Genomic DNA, 26,293 nt, shown 5'->3' on the forward strand with positions numbered 1-26,293 from the left:
AAATCCTTCTTACCGGCAATGATGCAAATTTACAACAGGTGAAACACCTAAAAGGTATTAATAGATTAGCACAGGCAGAGGACCAACTACCAGGAACCTATTGACCCAGAGCAGCATCTGTCTGAACTTGTCTCTGGAAACAGTTACGCAGTGTATATGTCTAGGGCTTTTATTGTGAAAGATAAGAACAGAAGGAGTGGATCTGGTCTGTGCTGCCTTTGTCAAGGTCGAAAGGAGTAATGAACTTTGCTGTCTTGGTTCGGACTACGGAGCCTCCGTAGTCCGAATATTAAAAGCAACAGAAGAGAAACCACAAAATACTGGAATGAAAGAAAACAAATCCCAAACATTATCGTGCTGTTATTAATGTATGTCTTTCTAACATTTATCTCTTCTGTGTGTGTGTGTAGATGGGTTACATTAGCATTGTGTGCAGTGGCGGTCAGAGCTGTGCAGTGTTGGCAGACCACAACGTCATGGGTTTTATATCAGCTATCCATGAGCTGGCGTCCAGAGAGAGACAGTTCTACTGCTGGTTGAGCAGCGTCAGGAAGCTCCTCCTCACACCGCTACGTAACCGAGGTGAGAGCGTCTCTCTGCTGGCTCCTTCTCTGTTGATTAACACCAACTGCTGCATTTCCACCTTTGACCCCCCTTACTATTGGTGTTTTGAATATGGGAATTTGACTGTTCCTCTTATGTAAATGAAAACATTTGAAATTGGGGCAAATGGAAAGAACTGTGTGTAAAATCCAACTGTGAGAAATAATACATGCCTGATTTGAGCATCTAATAAGTGCGGTAATCGTGAATGCATCAACTTAATATCTGTGTGTGTGCTGTCGTCCACAGAGAGTGTGTGTCCGTCGTTAGGTGAGCCGTGCACTCATCTCTTCTTCTCTCTCTGTGAGAGTTTTGTACGTCTGAGCGTCCTGATCGGTCGACACTCCACGTCACTCAGCTACTTCCTGCATGATGTGCAGGGCTGTGATGTCACTTCCCTTCCCCTGCTGACGCACACTGAGCACTTTCTGGACATTTATAAAGAGTAAGATTCACCTTTTTGTCTCAGCACACAAAAAGCCCCATACTGTATTTATTAATACAGACATCCTCCTGTTTTTTTTTTTATTATTGCAAATATACAGCATGCCTCCCTGCTTTTGTGGATTTTCAATTATTTTAGTATGTCTTTTATTCCCTTTTTTTCTTGTTTTTTTTCTTGTTTTAATGTTTAATGTTCCTCTCATTTACTTTGTGTGTTTCATCCCACTTTATTTCTTGTAGTGCCAGGACAGAAACTTTATTAAACTCTCATATAACACAATCAAATTTTTATACATATGCTTTAACAGTTGGAAATTACATTAAAGCTGGGGATAAAACTGAATTAATTACGTGGAGTCCCAAACGGGGCTAATGAATGAATGACATTAGCAAGAAGCTATCGTCAGCTATTTAGAGCACAATCACTACAGTCTAATCTTTCTTACATCCTTTGTTTTGCAACCATCCCCGATTCCAAGCTGTTCTGCAATCATCCGCCACAATCTAGCTTTAAATTCTGCATCTCTCTATTGCTTTATTTCTTTTATTTTAAAGTGCTTTGTGCTGGGAGATGAAGTGAATGTTTTATCAGTTTGAAAATACATTACCAACCCTACCTTTAAAGTCCACTTCTGTAACAACAGACCCCACATACTGTGTCTGTAAATGACTTCATACGTCTGTTTGATACAAAGCTTTTTCAATTAATTATTCTTGTCCAGACTGTAGCCAAACTGTACACTAATGTTCCTGTATTTCAGTATTCTTCTCTTTGTGGTTGTTTGAAAGAATTTGGAAAATCAGTTACATGGGTTTAAGACACAAACCAGGAAATTGGCCTTGTTTTTCCAGAGCAAATAAAATAAAATCTTACAGAGCTTCTGTTGACAGTAGACAAATAGTAAGAATACCGCTGGCATGAGATAAGAGGGTACAAGTTGTTTTCACCAAGGACTTACGAGTTCATTTGACATTTTTATATTGTATTTAGTATGTGAAATAAAATGAAAACCCAAATCTCTCCCTCTCTCTGTCTCTCTCTCCAGGTATTGTTCTTCAGTCGGTAACTTCCATGTGATGGGTGGATTCCGATCACTCCTTAAACTCTCACTGTAAGCTCCTTTATTTTTTTCTTTATAATTTTAGGTGAGGAGTCCTGCTCACCTTGCTCGACCTTTCCCCCAATTAGCACATTAATGAGACCTCTGCAAGTGCTAAAGGCTTAATGTTAGCATAGAAAACATTCACCATTAATGCTGATGATCAGGCTCATGCTAAATAACCCCAAAACAAACCATAAGCTTAAAACACAGAGTGATCCTTTGCATTAAGAAAGAGTTACTAAACAGAAAGTTTTAAGAAAAGCTATTCAAGCTCCCATCAACTGAGAACAGCTGAAAATACTGAAGATAATATCAGCGTCTTATTTCTCTCTGTGTCTCTCTGTGTCTCTGTCCAGTGAGTGTTTAGGCTCTAAGCAGACCATCCTCGCTCAGCTGTGTGTACCAGACCAGTCCGACGGTGGTGATGTTGATCTGGTTTCCTTGTTATACTGGCCTCTGCAGCAGCTCCACCAGTACAGCCGAGTCCTGCTCAAACTGGCAGCCTGTTACGATGTGGTGAGAAGGAAACTCTCTCTTTGTTCTTCTTTCTGTCTGAGCTTTTACTCTCTTTTTTTTTACACTGAAACACTTTTGATTTCCTTCTTTTTCCTCACTCTTCCACTTTCACTTTATTTCCCATGATTGAGTAACTTTGGATATATTTTGCCAATATCTATTACTGGCATTGTATTTGCTTGAATATAAGATGATCCCCATTTTGCAACACCTGATCTTACACTTTATAAAGATATAGTACGAATGATTGAACAAAACAAAGCTACTGTATCTTACATACTATACTAAAATGGCAGGTCATGTCAGGTAGTCTACTAGAATACAATATAATGTCAATTTTTAACTGTGATCTGTTAATGATCTGTTATACTTTCGTAAGAGCCGGCCAAGTGGACTCTTCTTTATGTTATGACATTAAAAAGAAAGAAAAAACAATTAAACCTCTCTCACTTTTTCTTTTTCTCCCCCAGTTAACGACAGAGTATCAGTCCCTCCATCAGGGCTGCAGTCACTATGACTCCATCTCTTTGTCCCTGTTGAGGAAGAAGAAGGAGGCTGAAACCACCTTCCTCTTCTGGAAGACCCACTCTGGAAAAACTACTGTGAGCACAACTCTCTGTTAAGTTATTTAAACGTGCTGTCATTCTTCCTGATTGAACGGTTTGTGTACTGTCTAACGACTCAAGTCCTCTAGGTGACCTGATTGTTGAGGTTAAGTCATGGGTTTATAGTCTGCTAATTCTATCGAGCAGAAAGTATAACTAATTGTATTTGTCATTAGTCCACTAGCTGTAATTGACCAGCAAGTAGATACTGTATGTCAAAGGGTTAGATGGAAACCATGTAACCCCAAAATTACAACTTTTGTGAAACATAAGTAAAAGGTCACCAAAATGGGAGGATTGTAGCTGACATTAGTGATATGCAGGTAAAAGCTTCTTCATCGGCTGGTTTTCTACTGCGGTACAGAAAGTCTCAAGGTGGTAATTCATAAATGTATCATGTCCACCTACTCTAAAGTGTTTACAACAGTTTGTCAGATTTTAATCAGCAAATGTATGCATGTGTGTTTGTATGTTCATCAGGAGGTGCTGCGTCTCCCGCAGCGTCGCATGGTGTGTGAAAGCAGCAACAGATCTCTGACTCTGCAGAAGGCCGGGCGGTTCTCCAACCACTGGTTCATACTGTTCAACGACACACTGGTGCACACACAGGTATGCAAACATTTGTAGGTAGTTTACAGTAAATCCATGGTGGACACCAGTAAGTCTCTACAGACAGAAGTTGATATGTAAATATGATTTGCTAACAATGCCTACAGCAGGGCGGAGCGAGCACAATGGACCGTGGGATGAAAACTTTTCAAATCAAACTTCATATTGTCTTACACTGAATAACAACACCCACTGTTTAAACAGTGTAGTACAGAGAAAATCTACAGGATCTTTGTTAGTCTTGTTCAGAACTGGATCTGTCTTCCTGGTGTTTCTGGACATCTACCATGTTTTACAGTATAAAGTTTATATCTGTACATTATATCTTTCATTCACTCAGGGTGCCATTCCCTCTCAGAGCTTTGTAAGTATATCTGACACCAGTTGACCCAACTTCACCTCCAACCAACCAGCCAGTATACCCACCCTGAGCTTTGTGCTGCAGCAGCATGGCCTCTGTTCAGTGCTTACACTCTGACTGGTTCACATGGGATTAGTAGGCAAATAAAAAAATGTTAACACAGGACTCTATGTAATGTTAAAGGGACTACTCACACAAAACCCAATACATTTTTTTGGTTGTCAGTTTAGTTTAATGTAGTTCAGGCCAATGAGCCCTGCAATAAATCCTACTTTAATGGAGGATTTTATTTTTGTTTTTGGCAATTTTGTGTTGAACTTTCACTATTGTGTTATTCGTTAATATTTTGTCCACCCCAGTGAGGGTAGACTAACTGAATAAATATTGGGTTTTGTAATATTGCACACCTTAGCATTGCAGTCTGTCCTGTGTTAACATTTATTTTGTACATGTTGTCCTGATGGCTGATTCTGAGCTTTAGCCGCTACCAAACAGGCTGCTGTGTGTGTGGATTTGGGTTTTTGCAACAGTAACGCTAATCAATTGGTGGTGGAAATAGATGAGGTCATAGTTGCAGTAGCTCACGCTAGTGACGGGATGCAGCTCAACACTAGCTTTCTAGCTTTCAAAAGCATCTGAGACAACAACATCAGTGATCTGACAACTTGAAGGACAACATATTTACTGTCCTGTGTGTCTCTCCCTCTCTACTTTGTGATTGTTTCAGTATAAAACAGTTTTCTACTGAACCCTGACTAATCGTTTTTCCTATCTGTTTGGTGTGGGCTGGTGTGTTAATAGACAGCAGATAGTGGTGGTGAAACCTGTCCTGTTTCTCTCTCTGTGGTTTTGGGGTCATGTCCCTGTGTTGTGTAGTAGACCTTTGACATTGTGTTGAACCCGCATTTCATTTGGATATGCATCTTGCCTTGTACATTTAAAGAGGTACTGCACACTTAACTTTAATAGTTGAGCTTCTTTAAGTTAAACTGGACAAAATTAAACTGAAAGGATTAGATTTTTTTGCATGTTTTTGTGCATTATCAATAAATGAAAACAAACATATACTTGGCATTGTTGCTGCTAGATCCTTCTCTAAAGCGTACTGTAGATTTTTAGATTTCCTACCTTCAAGGAAGCGTTATCAGTCGAAAAACCGGATATATGCTTTGGGAAATATTCATAATTTAAGTTTGGTTTAGTTTTGTCGAGTGTGTTCTGGTTTAGTTTAATCTACTTTCAATAATAAAGCAGAAGTAATGTGGAAACATTAATGAAATACTATGAAGGTCAGAATTCCATGGAAGAAACTATTGAGCAATATGTGATTTCTGTAATAGAATCAGGAAGTCTGTACAGTGTCCTCTCAATCATCATTTCTCACATGCACAATGATAGTAAAACTAAAATTACAGTTATGTTTTGTGTAACTTCCCTAATTTACAAGAATATTTCAAACCACAGTGAGACATGTAAAGAAGCAAATCTGTTGGTCATTTCTCTCTCGCTCACACACACATGATCTGGATTTGGTCATTTCTAAAAAAAAAAAACATTGATGTGTAGGTGTCAGATAATGTGAGGAAAATAGTAATAAATCCCTGAACCGCTGCTCTGTGTCTCTCTGCAGTTCTCCACACATCGCATCTATCCTCTGACCTGTCTGTGGGTGAAACCAGTTACTGATGACAGCAGCGGACTGTGAGTCTGTTCGTTTTTTAATCCAAATTAGGAATGTAAAAGCTAACATGACTAATGCTGATAAAAAGTCATGGATGTGACGGTAAAACCAGTGAGCCATCTGTGATTTATGATGATGAATAATGAACATAAGACTTCTCACTCACCCCCACATGCACAGCTGTGTGGAATATATTGGTGTATGGTGCGATCCCTGTCTGTCATAGCAGCTAGTTCATCACTGAAAATGCCCTGGAAAAGTGATCTCTAGAGAAGATTGGAAACCCTGAACACCAGTCTTTAAACTATAATATCCAGGTGATGGACCCATTTCTTCAAAAACATATTGGAGGAAGTTAAATTAGTTCTCTTCATTGACTTTTTATTGACTCAGTTCTTTGGATCCAGCATCTAGTGGCCAGTAGATGAACTGCCTTTTAGTGCCTCGTGGTTGCTTCATGCTTGGCTGATACCTGGGTCTATCTCTGGAACTACATCATATATAAATGGTTTGTCACTTTCATCAGGCTGACGTTGGCTGGATCTTGATTGTACCTAAGACAGGTAGAGTCTTAGCCCAGATACTATCCTGCTTCAAACTAAATTCTGACATTATCTTCACTCGTTTTGTCAGATTTCTTTCTTTTTTATTCCCCAAAAGCTAGTAAAAGCAGGTATCTTTGTCCATATTATCAAAATATCATTCAGTTTTCTGCGTTATCAAACCTGATTTAATTTATTCAGTTGTAATTTCATCACATTCTCTCAATGTTTTTAACAGATAACGTTTATTATTGTCCTTGTGTTGTGTGTCTCCAGCTATGCCATCAAAATTACATGTCCAGAGGAGAGTTTCACCCTGGTGGCCTCGACACCACAAGAGAAGGTACTTTTACAGTTATTACCCACTTATTGCAGCTTGGTTGTTGTCATTCAAGAAGTTTTATGCAAAATTTTTTTTTGTAAATTATGCTGCAAATTCAGATAAAAATACTGTACAAAACAATTTAAGCTTGTTCTTCTTTCAAAATGTATTCATTCCAGTCCAGCTGATTTAAAAACATCAATAAACATGAACAGTTTCTTTCTCTCTGCTTAGTTCTTTCCATGTTTCCTTCATGAAACTGAAACTGGTACTATTGGAAATGCAAATTTGGGGAGCAAATGTTACTGTTCTGCCTCGTTCTCATATAGCCACTCTCTCTCTCTCCAGAACAACTGGCTGAGGTCTCTTAACCAGGCGGTGGATCAGGTGCTGGGTGGTGCAGGTCACGGGTCGTCACCAGGGTTGACGGCAATGTCTCGTACGGCCTCCTACGTGTTCACTGGAGAGGGCCGGTTTAAAGACGCCCGGTACACCGGGTGCTGGCAGGCAGGACGAGTTCACGGCAGGTTAGAGAGCGTGTTTGTTTGTCTCTACTTTTGTGTGTCTATCTCGTCTCCATCTCTGCAGTGTACAGTGTGTAATGAATAATGTTTGCATATGGGTGTGTTCATGAAATCTATTTTCAAGTGTGTGCATTGGATATTGGCAGATATTGATATTGGAGTGTGTTGATCGCACCATAAAGAAGAATATTGAATGTTTCCAACTCATACTTATAGTACGATAACACAAGTATTAATATGTTAAAACACTGGTGGGGTACCATAAGATGGTTTCTCTCAAATTTCAAATCAGTCCTGTGTGGCGAAGAGGAACAGTGTGAAAGTAAATGAAAGATCAAACAAAGTATGTGCAGGGAGTGAGTGAAGTCAGCATGAACTGTGAGCTGACAATTTCCGGCATTCTTGAATACAAACTTTGTTAAAAGGGCGTTGTGTAAATAGTTGGATAGTTAAATGTATTTGCCTTCACAGAGGAACCATGAAGTGGCCAGATGGACGGACCTACAGCGGGAACTTTAAGAATGGACAGGAGGACGGGTAAGTCCACAATACTGGGGTGCCGATTTGATATGTATTGCGATTTTTAAGTATTGCAATTTGATATTAAAATTTATTGCGACTTTTACTTTGAAAATATCTAATTGATACAGTAAAAATGTTTGATTTTCAGCATGTATGTAGACAGAGATGTCCTAAAGTCAAATATATCAGTCATTGTCAGGTTTTTTCCAGCAAAAATCAATGAATAAAGACATTTCCCTCACAAATTAGTGGTATTTTCTTTTTAATTTATAAGGGACATGTAACATGTTTTATACTTCTGGTGAATATAATCCATCTTATTTCCATAAATGTATTTATTTCTTTAAGATGCGAGGGTGCAGGTCGTAGCTCTGCGGATCCTCCGCCGTTTTCTGCTTTCTCGCTTCGGCTTTGTTTTTGTTATTGAAGCGGATATGACGTCATGTTACTCAGACTACAACAATAAAAATGATAACATAGACTCAAATGAAGCAGTTATATTGATTCTGGCATGTCCTACCCCTAGTAAGTACATTAACCTGGGGTAGTACTAAAGAGCTGGTTAATGTGTAATGTTCTTCATTCATCTATCTTTTAGGGAGACCTGCGATCACAAGATCAAATATTTAAATACAGAAACAGAAAATAGTAATTTTCAGTCCTGTTATGTTTTAAACATCCAGCATGACTGAAACCATGAAACCAGCTGGTGGTTTTTGTTATTTATATCTGTGTGATTAACTAGCAAAGATTAAACTTGTCTCAAGTTCTGTACAATTGTTCGTTCTCTTTCCAGCTATGGAGAATGTATAATACCTGACAAAGTGCTGAATAAGGCCAACAGCTACCAAGGACACTGGAGAGATGGCAAGATCCATGGTTTCGGCAAGTACAAGTCAGTACAATGTTTTCTACTGACTTTTTAGTAAAGAAGAGAGTAGCTTAGGATAAAGGACCTGTATATTAATTGTACATAACTGAATCACAGAGGTCATGTCTTGTGTTAAGTAGCAATACTTGACCCCAAGTTACGCATGTAAAAGAAATATTCAGTCTGACTCCCACACCCCCAACCATGTCAGTCTTAGTGCATTGCTCTGCACATGAACGTACAGAGGCCCACTCACGATCTCTGTGTGTGTGTACTCATGTCTCTGTGGGCTCTACCTATTGCAGGTACGCCAGTGGCGAGGTGTACGAGGGCTGCTTCTGTGACGGGCAGCGCCACGGTTACGGTATGATGAGCTCCGGTAGGCTGGCCAAGAAGTCCTCCGGCGTTTTCATTGGCCAGTGGGTCAACGACAGGAAGACAGGATACGGAGTCTACGATGACATCACCAGGTCAGATTAATGATTTGGCTCGAACCCAAAAAAGCTCCAGTGATATTGGGGATATTGCTCGATCTTATGAATATCAGGGGAGAAAAATGACGAGACAATTTCAGGAGAACATCTACATTTCTGAAAAATGTATTAGTTAACAGCACAGTTGTTTTTTTATGGTCAGCTATAGTTTTAGTCGTCAGTTCAAAGCATTTCAGTGGAATCTTGTGTAACATTGTTTCGGCAAACGAGCAGCTTCCTGTCTGTACTGAATGTGCAATGAGTGCATTTAATTGTCACTATAGTCGCTGCTCTCATGTGCTCTTCCCAGAGGTGAGAAGTACATGGGACTGTGGTCGGACGAGCAGCGGCATGGCAACGCTGTGGTTGTCACCCAGTGCGGCATGTACTATGAAGGGTTCTTCAGAGACAACAAGATGTGTGTAAGTTCACCCTAAAGCAGCGATATTCAGTTAAAATAAGAGGTTCAGGCATCAGTGTTTGCCTCCTTTGACAAGGAGTTATTGATGTTTGTGTCGAGGAATTTGAAAAAAAACCCATTTGTCTGAGGAGCTTTGAACCTGGATTAGCCTGCAGATTTTGGGCCAGTGAATATACATATGATATAATATAATTTATCATGTCTTATCTCTTATCATTCATTCGATTTCATGCTACACATCTATTGAATCAAGAAATAGAAGTAGGTGTTTAACAGCAACTTGTTTGGGGAAACTCTGCTATGTAATGCCACTTAAAGACAGGGGGTGGTGCCACTGAGCTTTGATTTTCTCATATCAATTATAGGTACATAATGGCCTCAGGCAATGATATACTGAAAACAGTGTGCATCAAATAATATGTGTAATTGTTTATTTGTTGTTTTCTATCAGGGTCCAGGTCTGTTGATGTCAGATGACGACACAGCTTTACATGGGGAGTTTTCTGATGACTGGACCGTCAACGGGAAGGTAGGAAGCTCTGTCTCCTTTTATCTGTGTGCTCTTGGCTCTATGTTTGCCATGCTCTCTAGCAGTTTCTGTCCATAAAGGTATCTTATTCATGTCTAATGGTCTTTACAACTTCGGAATGTAACTGGGTTTCCTGGATTAGGACTACATGAGTAATTGGAAAATAAGTTACTTGACTTTTTGTGCTTAATTCCAATTTAAAATCTCACAGTTGTTAATGCAAAATGGTTACATGTCACTAGCAAGAAGCCTTAGTCAGTCACCAATAAACAGACCTCTACAACGGCAAGACATTGGAAATAATTTCATACACGTTCATTCCTCCTTTCCCTTCTTCTTCAGGGTGTTTTATTGCAGGCTAACGGTGACAGCCTGGAGGGCCAGTTCAGTGGAGAGTGGTCCGTAGGGCTGAAGGTGGTTGGAACGTACATGAAACCAACTGCAGATGAGCCTGAAAACAAAGAGAGAAACAACCTGCTGTGAGTATTTTTTTTTAACTTTAATTGTAGTGAGGCTGATGGTTGTTACTGTAAACAGGATATTCAGGTCTAAGACAGAGTTTGCATCATGTAGTGCTCATGTTGTGTTTGAATGTGTGCGTGTGCAGCAGGGTGGGTCAGTACGTGGTGCCTGCAGCTCAGAGGTGGCTCTGTGTGTTCGATGAATGTTGGAGTCGACTGGGCTGTGATGCTGCTGGGAAAGGAGAGAGGACCGAAGCCTGGGACAACATCGCTGTTACAATAGCAACTGCACGACGACAAAGGTAGATACAGCAAAACACACAAAAGCAAATGTATATATACAGTAGATAGCTGTATACCGAAATAAGTGTGTGTGTGTGTGTGTGTGTGTGTGTGTTTGTAGCCCAGATCTCACTCGGTCTCAGAGTAAAGCACTGGAGTGTTTGGAGTTCATTCCTCAGCATGAAGAACCGGTGACCACCGCAAACTTCGACAACATACGAAGATACCTCATCAAGGTACGAGTGTGTGTGTGTGTGTGTGTGTGTGTGTGTGTGAAACTCTCTCTCTCTCTCTCTCTCTCTGTCATTCTCTGTATTTATAATACTTGCATGATTTGGAAGGTATAAATTATTAAATGCAGCCCTGCAATAAATTAGTTATAACAATAGTTGCTTCTACTGTTTTGTCCACCCTTATTTTTATAATCTGTGAGACAAAATATTAGAAATACCTCTTAGTATAATATAATACAATTCAGCACTTTAATACTAAAGTGTGCATGTCTGTGTGTGACCGTGGTTGTTCTTCAGGCGTGTGAGACCCGTCACCACCCTCTGGGCTGGCTGGTGGAGACATTGGTGACGGTCTACAGGATGACTTACGTCGGTGTGGGATCCAACCGCAGGCTGCTCCGGCAGGCCGTCCAGGAGGTTCTGGCATACCTCATACATTTCTACAGCATCGTCAGGTAAATTCAGGTTCTTCTCTCTTCACTGCTTGGCCCGAGGCCTTCTGTAGACGTGCATCTAGCGTACTTTGACTCATGTATTTAAAAATGACATAAATTGTTTTCTGCAGGTTTCTGTTCCCGGGGCTACCAGAAGATGGCGGTGTCCTCCCAGACCCCCCTGCCTCTCCATCTAGACGCAACTCTAACATAGCAGAGCAAGGGTGAGTGTCACACACATATGTATTAGAATAGACCTAAAGGCAGTGACGGGTATCCGAACAGATACAATGGTTAACTTACAAGATCCAAACAGTTAGATGAATGGATGTCAGTTTGTCCATCTCAATGCTATTGAAATACATTAGGTTGTATTGTACACTTCATCTCCCTTTCTCTCCTTCTCCTCCAGTGTTATGGTGGTGAGCTGCTCGTCTCTGCTCCTCCCTCAGCTGCTCCCTCGACTCTACCCTCCTCTCTTTACCCTGTACTGCCTGCAGGAGGAGCAGGAGGAGGCGCTGTACGGGGAGCGCATCCTCCGACTCAACAAACAGCCTGACCAGTCGCTGCTCAGCTTCCTGGGAGTGCAGGAGTGAGTGTGTACATTTGTTTGCATGCCCACGATGCTGTCTCTAAAAGGCATTATGATTAACAGTGTTGTTCTGGTTGGTTTTAAATACCTTTTCAAATTCTGACCACCTCTAATGCTGAGAGCTGTGTGCTTACTTTGTGTTTCTATTGTAGGAAGTTCTGGCCAGTGTGGATGTCAATTCTGGGAGAGAAAAAGCAGGTCAGATGCTAAACGTTTTCTCCTCAAGCACCTTCTCTCAATATCTGCACTCCGTTTCCTCCACCAGCTTTCAGTCCGCCCATCCATCCATCACTCTCACACATGACCTGTGATTCCAACATGAGGTTAAAGTGTGCTGTTTCATCTTTTTGTTTTGTCGTCTATAACTGATTTTCTTTTATAACTTTTATCACAGATTGTGTCCAGCAGTAAAGATGCCTGCTTTGTTTCTGCTGTAGAGACACTCCAACAAATCAGGTAGCTGCCATGTGACCCTGACTTGACATAAATAGTGATGTCACTAAATGTGACATGACCTGATACAGTGTGATTAGCAGATGAAAAAACAGGAATCCAGACCTACTGAGCTTAAAGTCATGTCCGACAATTTAGTTAATATCCAACATTCAACAGCGGTTACAGTGCGCCCCATGGCGTTTTTGCTATATTGGCATTTTTTTCGGCACCGTGTACTCTATTTTCGTAGCTTCCTTTTGGATGTGTGCTTAAAATCTGACACCCGGTCGCTACGTTTTTATAGAGGTTGATGCCTAGAAATGTTCAGAACACAGCAAAATATGACAAATTACAGGCAGAGGGCTGCAGGGTCTCTGTGGTGGTGTCAGAAACAGACACCATCACACACGTCTAGTGGGTCATAAGTGATTATTGAGAGGGATTATTTTTGTATCAGTCTATACATTGTTTTTTTTTTTAGGGAAAATCCTTCTCATTGTGCCCCAGTAGGCTCTTTACTCTGTGACTTGTTCCAAAAAGTCCAGATGCATTTTACTGTTTATTAAATTAAAGGAGTTACAAACAACAAGGCTAACTGGAATAACTAAACGTAAAGTGACGTGACGGTCAACAGAAAATATCTCACCCTCTTTGTCTAACTCCTGCGGTCCAAGTGAACAGGTAAAAATAGGTGAAACCACACCCCTGTCCCAGTTACCGGAAGTGATATCTACCACAAGAACATGTGCAGCCTAAACATATAATACTTGCAAATAATAAATACACACTTTGGCTCCTACAGTATTGTTTGCCCGACTGAACTGACGCTTGCTGACAGGCTGTGTACCGCTCCTTTTTTGAGGCTCGTGACAATTTCTGTATCGGAGCTTCGTTTGGAAATGGGTGGTCAAATTTGCATTTTGGCAGGAATGTTTTTGAATGGACAAATAATGCTTGGATTGGTTGAATTTTAGTTTAAGATTGCAAACTGATGGAGGGACTGAAGCCCCATTTTAAAAGTTTTACCACCAGTACTGAAAAAAAAACAAAAAACAAGCAACCCTCATCCTCTCACCTGATGTGACAAGCTGTGACACTATATTCCAACAGTGCAACTCAGGACATTACCAAAATTGAAAGTGCGTTATTATGTGTCTAAATAAAAATGTATGTCTACCTACACATGCAGCACCACCTTCACTCCGTCAGACAAACTCCTCGTCATCCAGAAGACGTTTGAGGAATTGACCCAGGAAGTAAAACCGATGCTGGATGGCAACTTCCTGTGGTGCATGGATGACCTGCTCCCTCTCTTCCTCTACGTGGTGCTCAGGGCAAGGTGTGTTATCTTAAGTGTTACCTCAAATTAAGCAATTGCTAAACTGACAACTAGATTGTTGATCAGTGTGAAGGACACACTTTGAATCAGAAGCTTCAGTGTTATGACGGTGTGTTTTGTTTCTGCTGCTCTGCTCTCCAGGATCAGGAACCTGGGAGCTGAGGTCAGTCTGATAGAAGATTTAATGGATCCCAACGTTCAGCACGGAGAGATGGGACTGATGTTCACCACACTGAAGGTGGGACCCCCCCCCCAAAACACACATTACAGATAATGCTTTTATTCATGGTGGAAACACACTCGAAATTTTACACAACTGACCCTTCGCTAAGCCCCTCCCCCCTTGGTTACTGTTGCTAGGCCTGTCAAGCTTTCGTACCCGGCATGTCAATGTGGTGTTTTCAAAGATAATATTGAGAGATATTCCAATGGAAATAATGGCAGATTTCTGGAATAATTGTTCTGAAATATCAGAAAGAAGTAGACAGGAAGGATTACAATATGCATTCAAGAGCTACATTCACAATATGGGCTAATTTGTTGGCGTATTATGAATGAAGAGGCCGTTAAAATCAAGAGATAAGCTCACCTGCAGTCCCGATACAAGCCTCAGATACCCCACGTCTTGACAACTCACATGAAGGACAAACATAAAGGGACAACAATGTACCTGCCCAGCAGGGTTAAGTCAATATATTGTTTTATTTTAAGATAAGTTAATGTTTAGTTATGATTCCCTTTAGCTTTCATTATCTAATATAAAACTAAATGATCCTGCTTTTCCATTTGTTTAAAGTGTGCCAGGATGTTGCTCACTCATGTGGGCTTGATCCATACATTGGATCCCACAAATCAACAATAATTAATATTCAACCATCCAAGCTGAAGGCTTGACAGGCGCCTAGTTACAGTTGCTAACGTATGATTGGACAGTGGCCATTCTAACAATGACGTATATTGCCGAAAAGTGAAAGTCAATTGTTTGTTCCATTGCAACGTCAGCGTCCAGCAGCAGAGCTACGCTTCCGCCAGTAAAACGTCGGCCTAAAAAGTGCCGTAGAAAAGTAAAACAAAATGATTTCTATTCTATTGTTATATTCTACTAAAATGGCCTGTGTTGAACAATAAAATATTATAAATATAATAAGCGTTTCAGCCCAAAATGGCAGTGGCTGTTGTCAAAAAAGCACCGGAGTTTCATCTCTTTGCTTCTCTACTCTTTGGTTCTAGGAGGGGCTTAGCAAAAGGTCAATTTAATTTATTAAAAATTCAATAACTAAAATAATAAATTTAGAGGATTGTGCAGCCTTATTCTTAGTTTCTATAATAAATTCATCTTCTTCAGTCGTCAGTCACTTAATCATGAGTTAAATTGCTCTGCTGCAGGCCTGCTACATCCAGATCCAGCACGAGTCGTCCATGTAGGAGCAGACAGGAAGACGCCACACAGTCAACAAACAGCGATGACAGCACCACCAGGAGCATCGAAACGCTTCACACATACAGTAGGAGCTGCCAGAACAAAGCCAGTCAAACCACCAGTATCCTACTGGAGGCAACTGGGAAGCTGCACAGACAGATGGAGGGAGGGGAGAGCGTCACTCCTTCACCTTCTGTCAAACAGGAATATGATTTTCAGTAATATTATATTATATTATTTAATGAAAGTCACAGACAATTCTCTTGCAAAGGTGTAACAACTTATTACAGTATTTGTATTCTACTTTTTTTTTCCTAAAGGGTAATTCATTAGAATATACAGTAAGATCTCTGTGAGGTGTTGTGCTGTATATAACTCCAGGCAAAGGGAACTGACTACACGTCACTGAGGAAAATATTAATGTAGATATTGTTTTAATGGCTCCTCAAAGGGAACTTCAAAGTTTTGAAGTTATGATTTCTGTCTTTCCACATGTTAACAGTAAATGCACTGTTGGATATAGCAAAATTTAACAAAGCCTACACTCAGTAGACCGTATATGGAAACTGCAGTTTTGTTAAAAAATGAGCAGTCGAGGCTGCTGGTTGTCAAGACAAACTGACAGAAACATGTTGGTTTGGTGTCGGTTTTGTGAAACCGAAAAGATTTTCTTGCACTTGAGCGTGTTTTTAGCACTCGTAGTAATGCGAGCGCTGCGTTTTCATTACTTTTCACTGGTGCAACAACAGGAGACACAGATGGAGTTAATACAGCGGGGTCAAACTGAGCCTCCTCTGGTTCATCAGTAAGCAGCTGCAGCAGCTGAAAAGTAGACTGGATGAAATTCACAAAGTTACTGTCTTAAAACAAAGCTTAAGGTACTTAATGCCTCATCTGTGGTTTGATATTCCTCCTCAGCAGCCAAACCAAAATCACCAGGTCTGAAAGCTTCATTTCTCATGGAACACTTTTGTTCCTTCAAATGTAAATTAGATGCAAATTGTGTTACTGTGTTAGCATATAAATCAAAAATGCTCCGTCTCAGTGGCATCCCCTCTCACTCCCTAAACTAATTTTTACATCTTTTGAATGCAGGAGAGGTCGCTCAATACGTCACACTAAACTGATTTTCAGTTTCTTGAGACTGTTTAAATTAATTTGAGTTATTAATTCTAGTACTCTCCTTTAATACAAAACCCAACCTGTGCATGCTCCTGCATGTTGAACTAACAGCTTGTCTCAGGTCTGATCAGTAAGCTGACCAGTAGGACAGTTAACACGTCACTACGGAGGGAAATGATTTTGTACTTTACTTAATATAATTAATGAGTGAACGCTGATTAGCTAAGCATTAAGGAAATATTCCTCTGTTGGTACTTCATTCAGTTTGTTATTCTGTGTGTTTGTGTGTGAACGAGCATGTATGAACGAGTCTGACGAGAGACATTTTCAACGTTGCACTTTCAGCTTTCCAGGAACAAATTCCTGGAAAGGATTCCATGATTTTTCTCAGTCTCGTTAAAGGACATTATGGCCCAATTCCAATCCGGTTCCTACACCCTCCAACTCCGTGGTGGAGTGAACTCACAGCTCAATGAAGCACCCTTCTTTAAGGTGGAGGGTTTAAATACAGCGTTTAAATACACTCTGGGACGAACTTCCCTCTCTCCGGCAAGGAAATAAATATCAGAATCAGAAATACTTTGTTGATCCCCGGGGGGGGGAAATTGAGTTACGTTTTGCTCCCGTTGTTGAATATAAATATATAAAATTGAGAAATCATAAGAAAATATAAATAAGAAATATATATATAACAACAGTGCAAACAATAATGCTGAAAATAGGATCTATGCAAATAATATAAATGCATGCATTTATAAAAATGCAAGAATAGTGTAAAATAAGAATATTAGTTTAAATGTTCTGTATAAATAAATAAATGCAGTGTTAAGCCTGTTTAGTCAGTGTTGCACAGTTAAAGATGTAATAAATTATGGGGTTATAGCTCCTGATAGGGGTAAAAAATAATAATGAATATATTTTGTATATATAAATATACAACAATTTACAATCTAATGAACATGACAAGGGTATATTTGATCCTAAAATACAATCTATTTAATTTATTTTGTAAATGTCTATATGACAATATAGTAGAATAAACTAAATATCTATCAGTTTGAGCACTTTACGAGTAAATGTTCGTCAGTAAGGGCAGCTGGTTAAGTCGACATCGATGTAGGCTCGCTGTTGGAGGGTTTCATAACTCACTTCCACTCCCCGCTAATTGGTTTGGGATGGCAGTTATTATGGTGGACCCTCCACACGAATGTGAAGTGGAGGTGGTTAGGGAGAGGGAGATGGAGAGGGTGTTGGGGGCGGTTTGGAAATGGGCCTACATGTTTTCAGTCCTGTTAGTTTGTGAACAGGATTTGCCAAAAAAATATTTGCTGGAAGGTTGACCCCGAAAGAGTGATGATTACTTGGTGTGAATCCAATTGTTTTTTTTTAAAGGATTAATTCACATTGCGAGTAGGGCTGACCCGAATGCTTCGAAGCTTCGACTGTTGCCATGGTAATCGACCTCCAAATCAGTATTCAAATGCTTCGTTTTTTATACAAATTGAAGTATAAATCCCAAACTAGCCCATGAAATAAGGAATAATCCCACAACATTATTCATATTCAACATGAATTACTCTCCGATGGATATCATTGTTTGTTGTGTGTAGAGGTGCGTGTGTGTACAGTAGTGCGTCGGCGGCGCTGTCCCGAAGCTTTGAATATTTCTCACCGAAGCTTCGAAGCCCAAAAAATGGTACTCGGGTCCGCCCTAATTGTGGGATATTAGGATATAGGTCACTATAGGACATTTTAAACATTGTCACTATTTTCTTATGAACTACTGCACTTACTTAATGAGGCATACTGTATGTGTGCCATGATTGTCTATCACTGTGTTTGTGTGTGTGTGTGTTTAATGCAGCTAGTTAGCTACAGTAGCCTACAAAAAAAACATCAAGGTACTTAAAACTTCTTTTTCTATCAGTTTTGATCCTTTTGAATCCATCTGTATGTGTTATAAATTAATTTATTTTCAGATCCAGATCTCTTCGGTACATCAAAATAATGACTTTCAGTATCTTTTTAAAATGTTCCTTGTTCTGGCAAAACAAAAAAGTTTATGATCAAAATCTGGTATGGCGCCCATTTCAGCTCCCAGAACTGTCACGACCCCAGCAGTGTGTTTTTAAGAACCTGCGAGAGCTTCAAATCACTTTTAAAGGAATTGTGTTACTTCTTTTATTTATTATCAGAAGCAATTTAAGTTATTTATTAGAGATATATTAAAAATCCTATATCACAAAATTCCCCACAACCCTCTGTGGATGTTAAAGCTACAGTGTGTAGGATTTGGCGACATCTAGTGGTGTGGTTGCAGATTGCAACCGAATGAGTACCCCTCCGCTCACGCCTCACCTTTCCAAGACTGGTAACGTGAGCCGCTGAATGCAAAACCATCGTAACGCCATTCGCTTTGCTCAGAGGACATCCTTACCATAATAACACTTCTTTAAGAGCAACAGAAGTCAGATAGCGGTGTTTGGTTTGTCCGTTCTGGGCTACTGTAGAAACATGGCTGAAGAGGACCCGCTCCCTACGTAGATATGAAGGGCTCATTCTAATCTAACGAAAACACAATTCTTAGTTTCAGATGATTATACACTAATGAAAACATAGATATGAATATGATCTTCCATCTCTGCCAATAGATCCCCCAAAATGTTACACACTGTTCCTTTAATCATCCCCACGGAGTAAAAACTTTTATATTCCATCTGAAAAAACTAGAACTATTGATGTGTTTAAAACCTGCCGTCATGTTACTGACTGTTAATAAACTGAGCTTGTTTTTATGTTTTCAGGAATAAAACTGCAGAAAACTCAGATTGAACTGCAGAACTCAAAGAAAAAAACTTGCCAAAATGACAGAAAAGCAGCTGTTGGGTTCAAAATCAGATCGTTTTCTCCGGCGTTACTGAAATGTGTTTGTACTGTATTTATTGTCAAGATTTTGCAGAATGTAGACATGATGTATGTGTTGGGATAGTTTTCGTTTTGCTATTAAAGCCACTGCAGTGTAGAGTGATACAGGTGTAACAGCTAAGGATGGACCAGCTGACCTCTCTGACCTCCATTACCACCGGGTTAAAGGACAGTACAGATGTTTTTGCATGTCTCAGCCCAACATCAACAAATCACCTGCTAACTAACTAAATCTAATGACTCAGAAAATGTAGTTATCAGAATAAATAATATAAAGCGCACTTTTTGGGCTCAAACATGTAAAACACATCATGGTTTTTCTTGGAGGTTTTCACACTGCGGCTGTAACCTGACTGAATTTATGAGTTTATTATTTTTCTAACTAAGTGTATATTTTTGTAACTTCATACATTTATAGAAAGAGATGATCGGGGGAACTGATTAGTTTTGATGGATAAATGAAATGAAAAAATGTGTTTACTCAAAAAGGGGCAATAAATTTGGTTTAATTCTGATGAATATTGTGTATTTTATTTCTATTCTTTCTTAATTTTACCAATTTATTAAGCGGTTGATGTATTTATTTGCTGACTGAATCTGCCCCCATATAGATATAGTGTTAACAAAATTACTGAGTGTCTGTATATTAAGCCCTCTGAGGCATATAATCATGATGGAGATGCTGGGGATTGAACCCAGGACCTTGTACATGCGAAGCACACGCTCTACCACTGAGCTACATCCCCCTTCTGTGACAATTACGGCTGCCTGATTAATTAATTAATTGTTTTAAGTCTTTTCGTTCCATTAATTAATTACTTTGACGAGTCCGTCCTTTATGTAAACACAGTTATAACATGATCAATCAGTGTCAGTCAGCTGCGCACATGTATATTGATAAAGAAATGTGGGCTTATATCCCCTTCATCTTTTATTTATCAGTGTTTTAATTGTTAAATGAAATGTCAACTAACACGTTTACACTTTAAAGAGCCCTCAGTATAGCTCCATGTGTAAATACCAATATAACAGGATCAATTAGTTGTGTATGTTATCAAATAATAATGGAGATGCTGGGGATTGAACCCAGGACCTTGTACATGCAAAGCACACGCTCTACCACTGAGCTACATCCCCTCTCTCCAAAGTAAATCCAAAGATATGGACTAAAACAGACTGATATCTGATTATCTGACTGTTGGAAAACAATCCAAACTGTTGCTAAATAGAAAAGCTTCTGTGGTGACAGTATGAGGAAAGCCGGAGAGAGCTTTGCAAACCAAGTCACTGTCATCCGAAGTCTCATCTAGGCCAGGGGTCAGAAACCTCTACTATCAAAAGAGACATTTTAGGCACAAAAAAAATCTGTCTGGAGCCACAAAACATTTGAGCATTGTGATGAAGGTAACAGAGTTTATAGTCTAAGTATATAGTATATAAGTCTAATGCAGTGAGGGCCAAAGACCAAATGTACTACGAAGTATTAGTGCCACATTGAGGGGAAAAAAATCGAAGATTTCGAGAATAAAGTCATAACTTTATGAGAAAAAAGTCTTAATATTATGAGAATAAAGTCATAATATTACTAGAAAAAAGTTGTAATGTTACGAGAATAAAGTCATAACTTTACGAGAAAAAAAAGTTGTAATATTACGAGAAAAAAGTCATAAGTTTACGAGAATAGAGTCATAAGTTTACGAAAAAAAATGTCGTAATATGAGAATAAAGTCAGAAGTTTGCAAGAAAAAAGTCGTAATATAACGAGAATAAAGTCAAAACTTTACGAGAAAAAAAAAAATAACACATAAAATTACTACTTTATAATATTCTGACTTTATTCTCATAATACTACGACTTTTTTCTCGTAATATTATGACTTTATTCTCAAAGCGTGTTTTTTTTTTTGAAAATGTAACAAAAAAACAATTATTCATTTTCACAAATTTAAAAAAAAATCCAAAGGGAACCACTGGAGAGGGGCTAAAGAGCCACAGGTTGCTGACCCCTGGTCTAGGCAAACGCATAAGTCTTTTGTCTGTTTGTCCTTAGCAATACATTCAGCTGCAGTTTTCACCAGTTTCAAGCTGGTGTTACTGGGTGCTGAAAGGTGCACAATCATGATGGAGAGGCTGGGGATTGAACCCAGGACCTTGTACATGCAAAGCACACGCTCTACCACTGAGCTACATCCCCTGTATGATGTCAATATATCCTGCTAGATTCATTTATTCTTTGAAGTCTTTTATAGTTGTTGCAAAATTATCTTTTCAATTGGCAAACATCATAATATGAGATTCATGGCACAATCTAAACATCATGAAGTCGTAGCTATGTGACCATCTGTGATGTCGTAGATTAACTGCAGATGTAACCAGCATGGATTCACATCTATTCCACTTACAAACAGATGCCTCCAGTGTTGTTACCTGAATGTCACACCTGCCCGTGGCGTTCGATCATGGATCAACACCTGTGCTGTAACGAGAGCAGGTACCTTTTTCCATTATTAATTTATGCTGTAGTTACTCAATGACATCACTTGCACGAGTGTGACATTTACGTCAGCTCATTGTCTGTCAGAGCAGCATGTGAAGTGAATCTATAACTCTATATACATTTCAGGTTCAGGTCAGGAGTTTCTTCGATGGTGGTTTGATTTGATTAATCTGACCAGTGAAGGAACATTGAGTTAAATGCTGACGCTATATATTTCCTCTAAAATCTCAAGTCATCGCTCTCTGCACAGAGAAAACCTCCAAGTATTGATTGTACCGAGATTTAATTTGTGTGAATCTGCTGAGTCTCAATAATGAGCAGAAGAAGCTGTTCTGGTTTGGTAGGAATAACAACTGCAACCTTTTCATTTTTTACTTTATTTTGCTTTATTGTGTTTGCTGTCCAGTTGAACTATATACTATATAGTTTTATGTAGAGTAAACAACTTTTGACATTAAGTCTTTATTTGTTGAAGGCACCAGAGACTCAATTTGAAGCACTGCTGCGATTGAAAAATGGTGATTTCTGTGTATGTGACGGGCAGAAAATGAACTGTGGCTGGTACTGGATCTCATGCAGGTATTGTTTGTTCATACTCTTCCTCTCTTTCCAGTGTCAGTGGCCTGTAGCCAGGTGTCAAAGCCCAAAGCCAGAGGCTATTCAGGGGAAACACAGGAACTGCAGAGTGTTTAAAAAATATCAAACCTGCTGGCTGGTGTTTTGGAAAGACGGCAGCAAAAAAGCGACAGTGGAAGCTGTTTTTAGTAGATGTGGGAGCAGGAGACGGAGAGACCTTTAGGAGCTATAAGGCAAAGCTGCAGCAGATTTAGACGTTTCATCTGCATCGACGACCAGAGTATAAATTCACTGTGGTGCTATTTCCTGTAAGTTAGGCTCAGGGAGGGAGATGAGAAACTTCAGAAAAATAGCAATCTTTGAGGATATAGCAAGAAAAACATGAGATGAAAACACATTTTAGGATACACCACATTGGATGACACCTACTTTCTTTTTAATATGACACAGGAATACTGTCCACGCACTGACGGTGGATCCACCAGATTGTAACGCCACTGAATCATCGAGGACGGAGGAGGAGGAACCACGTAGTCATCCGTCAACCACCTGGAAAAACTATGTGGATTCACTGGCAGGACAAAGCTGCAGTATTCAGAGCTGCGCCAGCCGATCACGGTTCCTTCAATCCTCCAGGACGATAACAGATGAAGGTCTTTAACAATAAAGTGCTCCAGGGATGACTTATTTTTGTAGGCCAACCAGGAAGTTAGCATCGCCCTGAGTTCCCTTGACAAAAAGCCAACGGGACGTTTCCATTGAGTTTTGGTTTATTGTAGAAAATAAGCTCCGTGGCAAACACACGTTTATACTTACACGTTTTGTTCAGCAAGATAATCTCTACAAATGAACGTCACCTTTATGATTTTTGAAGTGTGAATGAAATCGCCAGAAGTAAAAAGCTAATGTTAGGCTATAAGCAAACTACGCCACGGTTGAATGATCGTGAGTATACACAACAACACTGTAACGGTGGACGATTCGGCGTGATGACGTTTAGTATTCTCGTTTAGCCACTTGTTAGCAACCGCCTTTTTTAAGACACACAAAGGCTTCAAAATTCATGAGTGGGATATTTATTGATGTATTTTATGTCATAGAATAAAACATTTAAATCTCTTCAGCTTGTGTTAACCACAGACCTTAATTCAGACATCTAACTAAAAACCCATTGACTTCCAGACGAGGGAACCGGAAGTGCTACAATGCTAACTCATTTTTGGGTTTTAGGACTGTTGGCCTTCATCTCTTAATCACAATCATCAACATTAGAATATATTTGATGAAAGTGTAAGAGGGAAAAGCAAACTACAGTACGTTCATAGTTCAAATTTGTGAAAATGTCTTCACTCTGTGACAGCGAATGAGTGATTTTGCGTCTTTTTTACAGTGAATTCCTGAAAAGTGTGAAGATCCTTCTGTTTTCTGCACTTTTCTGATTTCTCAGACGAGCTGTTGACATCTCTGAAATTTCATTGACTCATTTTGTGATGCAGTATCTTGCAATCGTCATGATTTTATTGCATCTTACAGACACATTTGGCTTAAAGGAGGTCAGGATTAATCAGTAAATTCAAGTTTATCTCCTATATGGAGTTTATATACTGTACATCTATTAAGTGTGTTTCTGGCGACTGCGGACATCCAGCTCATCTGCAGAGAGAGAGCGAGAGAGCTGAGGGTCCGTCAGAGCTGCAGTTCAGCCGGTTCAGGTTGGCACAGCTTCCAACACACACACACACACACACACATTTTGGTGGTACGCCCGAACCTCAGCTGTGTTTGTCTGCAGAGAGGATGACAGAAAGTAAGGCGGAAGAGAGACAGACAGGGAGAGAGAGCAGAGAATACAAAGCAGGTGGAGAAGGAAGGAAGAAAGAAATATCAAGTCTCATCACGTTTAACCCTTCTTACTTCTGCTGGAAAATCTTCCTGCCGGCACCGAGAATGGAGCAGAATATGTCTGAGTTTTCATTTAATTAAAAGATTAGAAACTGCAGGTGTAACTCTAATCTAGAGTCAGACTGACAACCTGAATGTTTAAGAAGAAAAACATCTTCACACATCAGCAGCTCAAACGGCAACGGAGGTTAACGTTTATTCCATAGACTGTATATAAGAGGTGAACGTAGTCACCGTGACGTCACCCATTGGTTTGTGGCCGTTTTGAAGTCTTTAATTCAGCATATTAGCCATCGCCATCTTGTTTTTTTGCAACCAGAAGGGACACGAGAGGGAATAAGGCATTTTTAGGCAACCTAAAAGGTTATAATAAATATGATAATAACACATAATCATGAAGTGAAAACACACTGAAAGTGTTAAAGTTGTAAAACACGGACAACTCCCAGACCGGACACGACGCGACCTGTCAATCACAAGGTAGCCATGCCCTAAAGCATCCCCTGCTTTATGGTCTATTTGACTCTAAATGGGACCATAATCTACTAAATGAACATCATGCTGTATTGAAGAAGACTTGAAACTAGTGATTGAGACCATAAACTCATGTTTACAATGTTTACTGAGGTAATAAATCAAGTGAGAAGTAGGGTCATTTTCTCATAGACTTCTATACAATCAGACTTCTTTTTGCAACCAGAGGAGTCGCCCCCTGCTGGCTGTTAGAAAGAATGCAGGTTTAAGGCACTTCTGCATTGGCTTCACTTTTCAGACCCTGGAGTTGCCCCACTGGTTCATTCTTTTTTTTTATTATTGTTTTGATTTGAAGGACGGAAAGCTGAGATAGGAAGCAGGCATGTAAACAAGAAATAAAGAGATCTCTGCAGCATGGAGCTGCTGTTGGTGCTTATACACACACACAAAAAAAGGCTAATTTGTCCTCTCCTCTTCCTCCGGTTCTGTTTGTCTCCGTCCCTCCTGGCGGTCGAAGGAGGACACAGGGGAATCTGGGTTACTGACCCAGTTACGTGCCGTGACTAAATGCTGGCACGTGTGGTGCACTGGTCTGGCCGAGCCATCCGGCCTCCAGCACATAACTCTGCCATCACCATTCATTCGCCGATAAACACTTTCCGTCTTAGTGAAATAAGACATTAATGACGTGCCACGGACATAAATTATAAGACATTTTCTTTCCACTGAACTCACATAGGAAAATATGCACCTTCAGGTAAATCAGTATTCATTTTTTGAAGCATAACCTGTATATTCAACACGTTCTCATCCCAACTCGTCACATACCGCCCCTTGGCGTCACTTTATTTTCAGCATCAAAACCACTATAGTTAGGATTAAGAAAGAACTATATGGTTTGGGCTTAAAGCTACTACGTTTGTACAGTTAAATTTACACTGAACGTTGTGAACATGGGACATGAACATCACCTTCTTCACCTGGATGAAAAGCCTTGTGTTTGTTGGACCCATCCACCTCTCCTTCAGCCCGCCGTGTGTGTGTCTTTTCGCTCTTTAAACTCCATCACCACACTTCTGGCGCACTTTTTCGGAGCATTTAATGTTGCAGAGGATGGGTTTACACTGTAGTTAATGGAGCGCCCGGTGTGTTTCATACCGTGCCGTGTGCGGCTGTACCAAACGCCAACAAAGCCTCGGTATTTACGACCCTGGGAATGAGAACGGGCTTTTATATTTTAAACTGACGCTGCCAATGAGGTGTTCAAATATGTGCTCAAAACATTAGAAATCCATTACTCAATCCATCTTGAATATAAACACATGGTTCTTTTAAATGTCTTAAACGGTCTTTTATTGCATCTTTTTAATGAAAATTTTAGAGTAGGGCGCTGACCAAATATGCAGAGTAATCCCTCTCAATCTGGATTCATATTTGGGTCTGTGGGTAATAAAACAACGTGCTCCTCGGTAACTT

At 39.8% G+C, this 26,293-nt stretch overlaps 1 protein-coding gene, 1 long non-coding RNA gene and 3 other non-coding genes across 11 annotated transcripts in view; 2 read left to right on the top strand and 3 right to left on the bottom strand.

Annotated features, from left to right (window-relative positions):
* LOC119500614 (alsin-like) overlaps positions 1–16,874 on the top strand; it is a 28,391-nt gene extending 11,517 nt beyond the window's left edge. For 4 of the 7 annotated variants that reach the window (XM_037790436.1, XM_037790441.1, XM_037790437.1 and 1 more), the window contains exons 16-41: positions 411–582; positions 853–1,048; positions 2,094–2,159; positions 2,507–2,666; positions 3,137–3,268; positions 3,752–3,880; positions 4,221–4,244; positions 5,872–5,942; positions 6,741–6,807; positions 7,135–7,313; positions 7,782–7,847; positions 8,629–8,727; positions 9,009–9,173; positions 9,487–9,598; positions 10,049–10,126; positions 10,469–10,605; positions 10,734–10,889; positions 10,991–11,105; positions 11,400–11,557; positions 11,668–11,760; positions 11,949–12,128; positions 12,281–12,326; positions 12,523–12,584; positions 13,753–13,902; positions 14,044–14,140; positions 15,289–16,874. In XM_037790436.1, coding sequence (XP_037646364.1) covers positions 411–582; positions 853–1,048; positions 2,094–2,159; positions 2,507–2,666; positions 3,137–3,268; positions 3,752–3,880; positions 4,221–4,244; positions 5,872–5,942; positions 6,741–6,807; positions 7,135–7,313; positions 7,782–7,847; positions 8,629–8,727; positions 9,009–9,173; positions 9,487–9,598; positions 10,049–10,126; positions 10,469–10,605; positions 10,734–10,889; positions 10,991–11,105; positions 11,400–11,557; positions 11,668–11,760; positions 11,949–12,128; positions 12,281–12,326; positions 12,523–12,584; positions 13,753–13,902; positions 14,044–14,140; positions 15,289–15,327 — 2,949 coding nt within the window. In that variant the 3' untranslated portion in view covers positions 15,328–16,874. Of the gene's footprint in view, positions 1–410; positions 583–852; positions 1,049–2,093; positions 2,160–2,506; positions 2,667–3,136; positions 3,269–3,751; positions 3,881–4,220; positions 4,245–5,871; positions 5,943–6,740; positions 6,808–7,134; positions 7,314–7,781; positions 7,848–8,628; positions 8,728–9,008; positions 9,174–9,486; positions 9,599–10,048; positions 10,127–10,468; positions 10,606–10,733; positions 10,890–10,990; positions 11,106–11,399; positions 11,558–11,667; positions 11,761–11,948; positions 12,129–12,280; positions 12,327–12,522; positions 12,585–13,752; positions 13,903–14,043; positions 14,141–15,288 lie in introns of those variants that run through there. The other 3 variants (XM_037790439.1, XM_037790440.1, XR_005209646.1) reach the window with 3 other exon arrangements.
* A 3,169-nt stretch (positions 16,875–20,043) lies between these two features.
* Positions 20,044–20,115, bottom strand: trnaa-cgc. The gene has a single exon. It is a non-coding gene; the product is annotated as a tRNA-Ala (tRNA).
* Positions 20,116–20,434: 319 nt separating this feature from the next.
* On the bottom strand, positions 20,435–20,506 carry trnaa-ugc. Its single transcript has one exon. It is a non-coding gene; the product is annotated as a tRNA-Ala (tRNA).
* Positions 20,507–21,490: 984 nt separating this feature from the next.
* trnaa-ugc lies at positions 21,491–21,562 on the bottom strand. The gene has a single exon. It is a non-coding gene; the product is annotated as a tRNA-Ala (tRNA).
* A 209-nt stretch (positions 21,563–21,771) lies between these two features.
* LOC119500834 lies at positions 21,772–23,139 on the top strand. The gene is made up of 3 exons (XR_005209693.1): positions 21,772–21,859; positions 22,341–22,444; positions 22,892–23,139. It is a non-coding gene; the product is annotated as an uncharacterized LOC119500834 (long non-coding RNA).
* The last annotated feature ends 3,154 nt before the right edge of the window (positions 23,140–26,293 follow it).

This window comes from Sebastes umbrosus, chromosome 13 (assembly GCF_015220745.1).
Source record: "Sebastes umbrosus isolate fSebUmb1 chromosome 13, fSebUmb1.pri, whole genome shotgun sequence".
Taxonomy (NCBI): Eukaryota; Metazoa; Chordata; class Actinopteri; order Perciformes; family Sebastidae; genus Sebastes; species Sebastes umbrosus.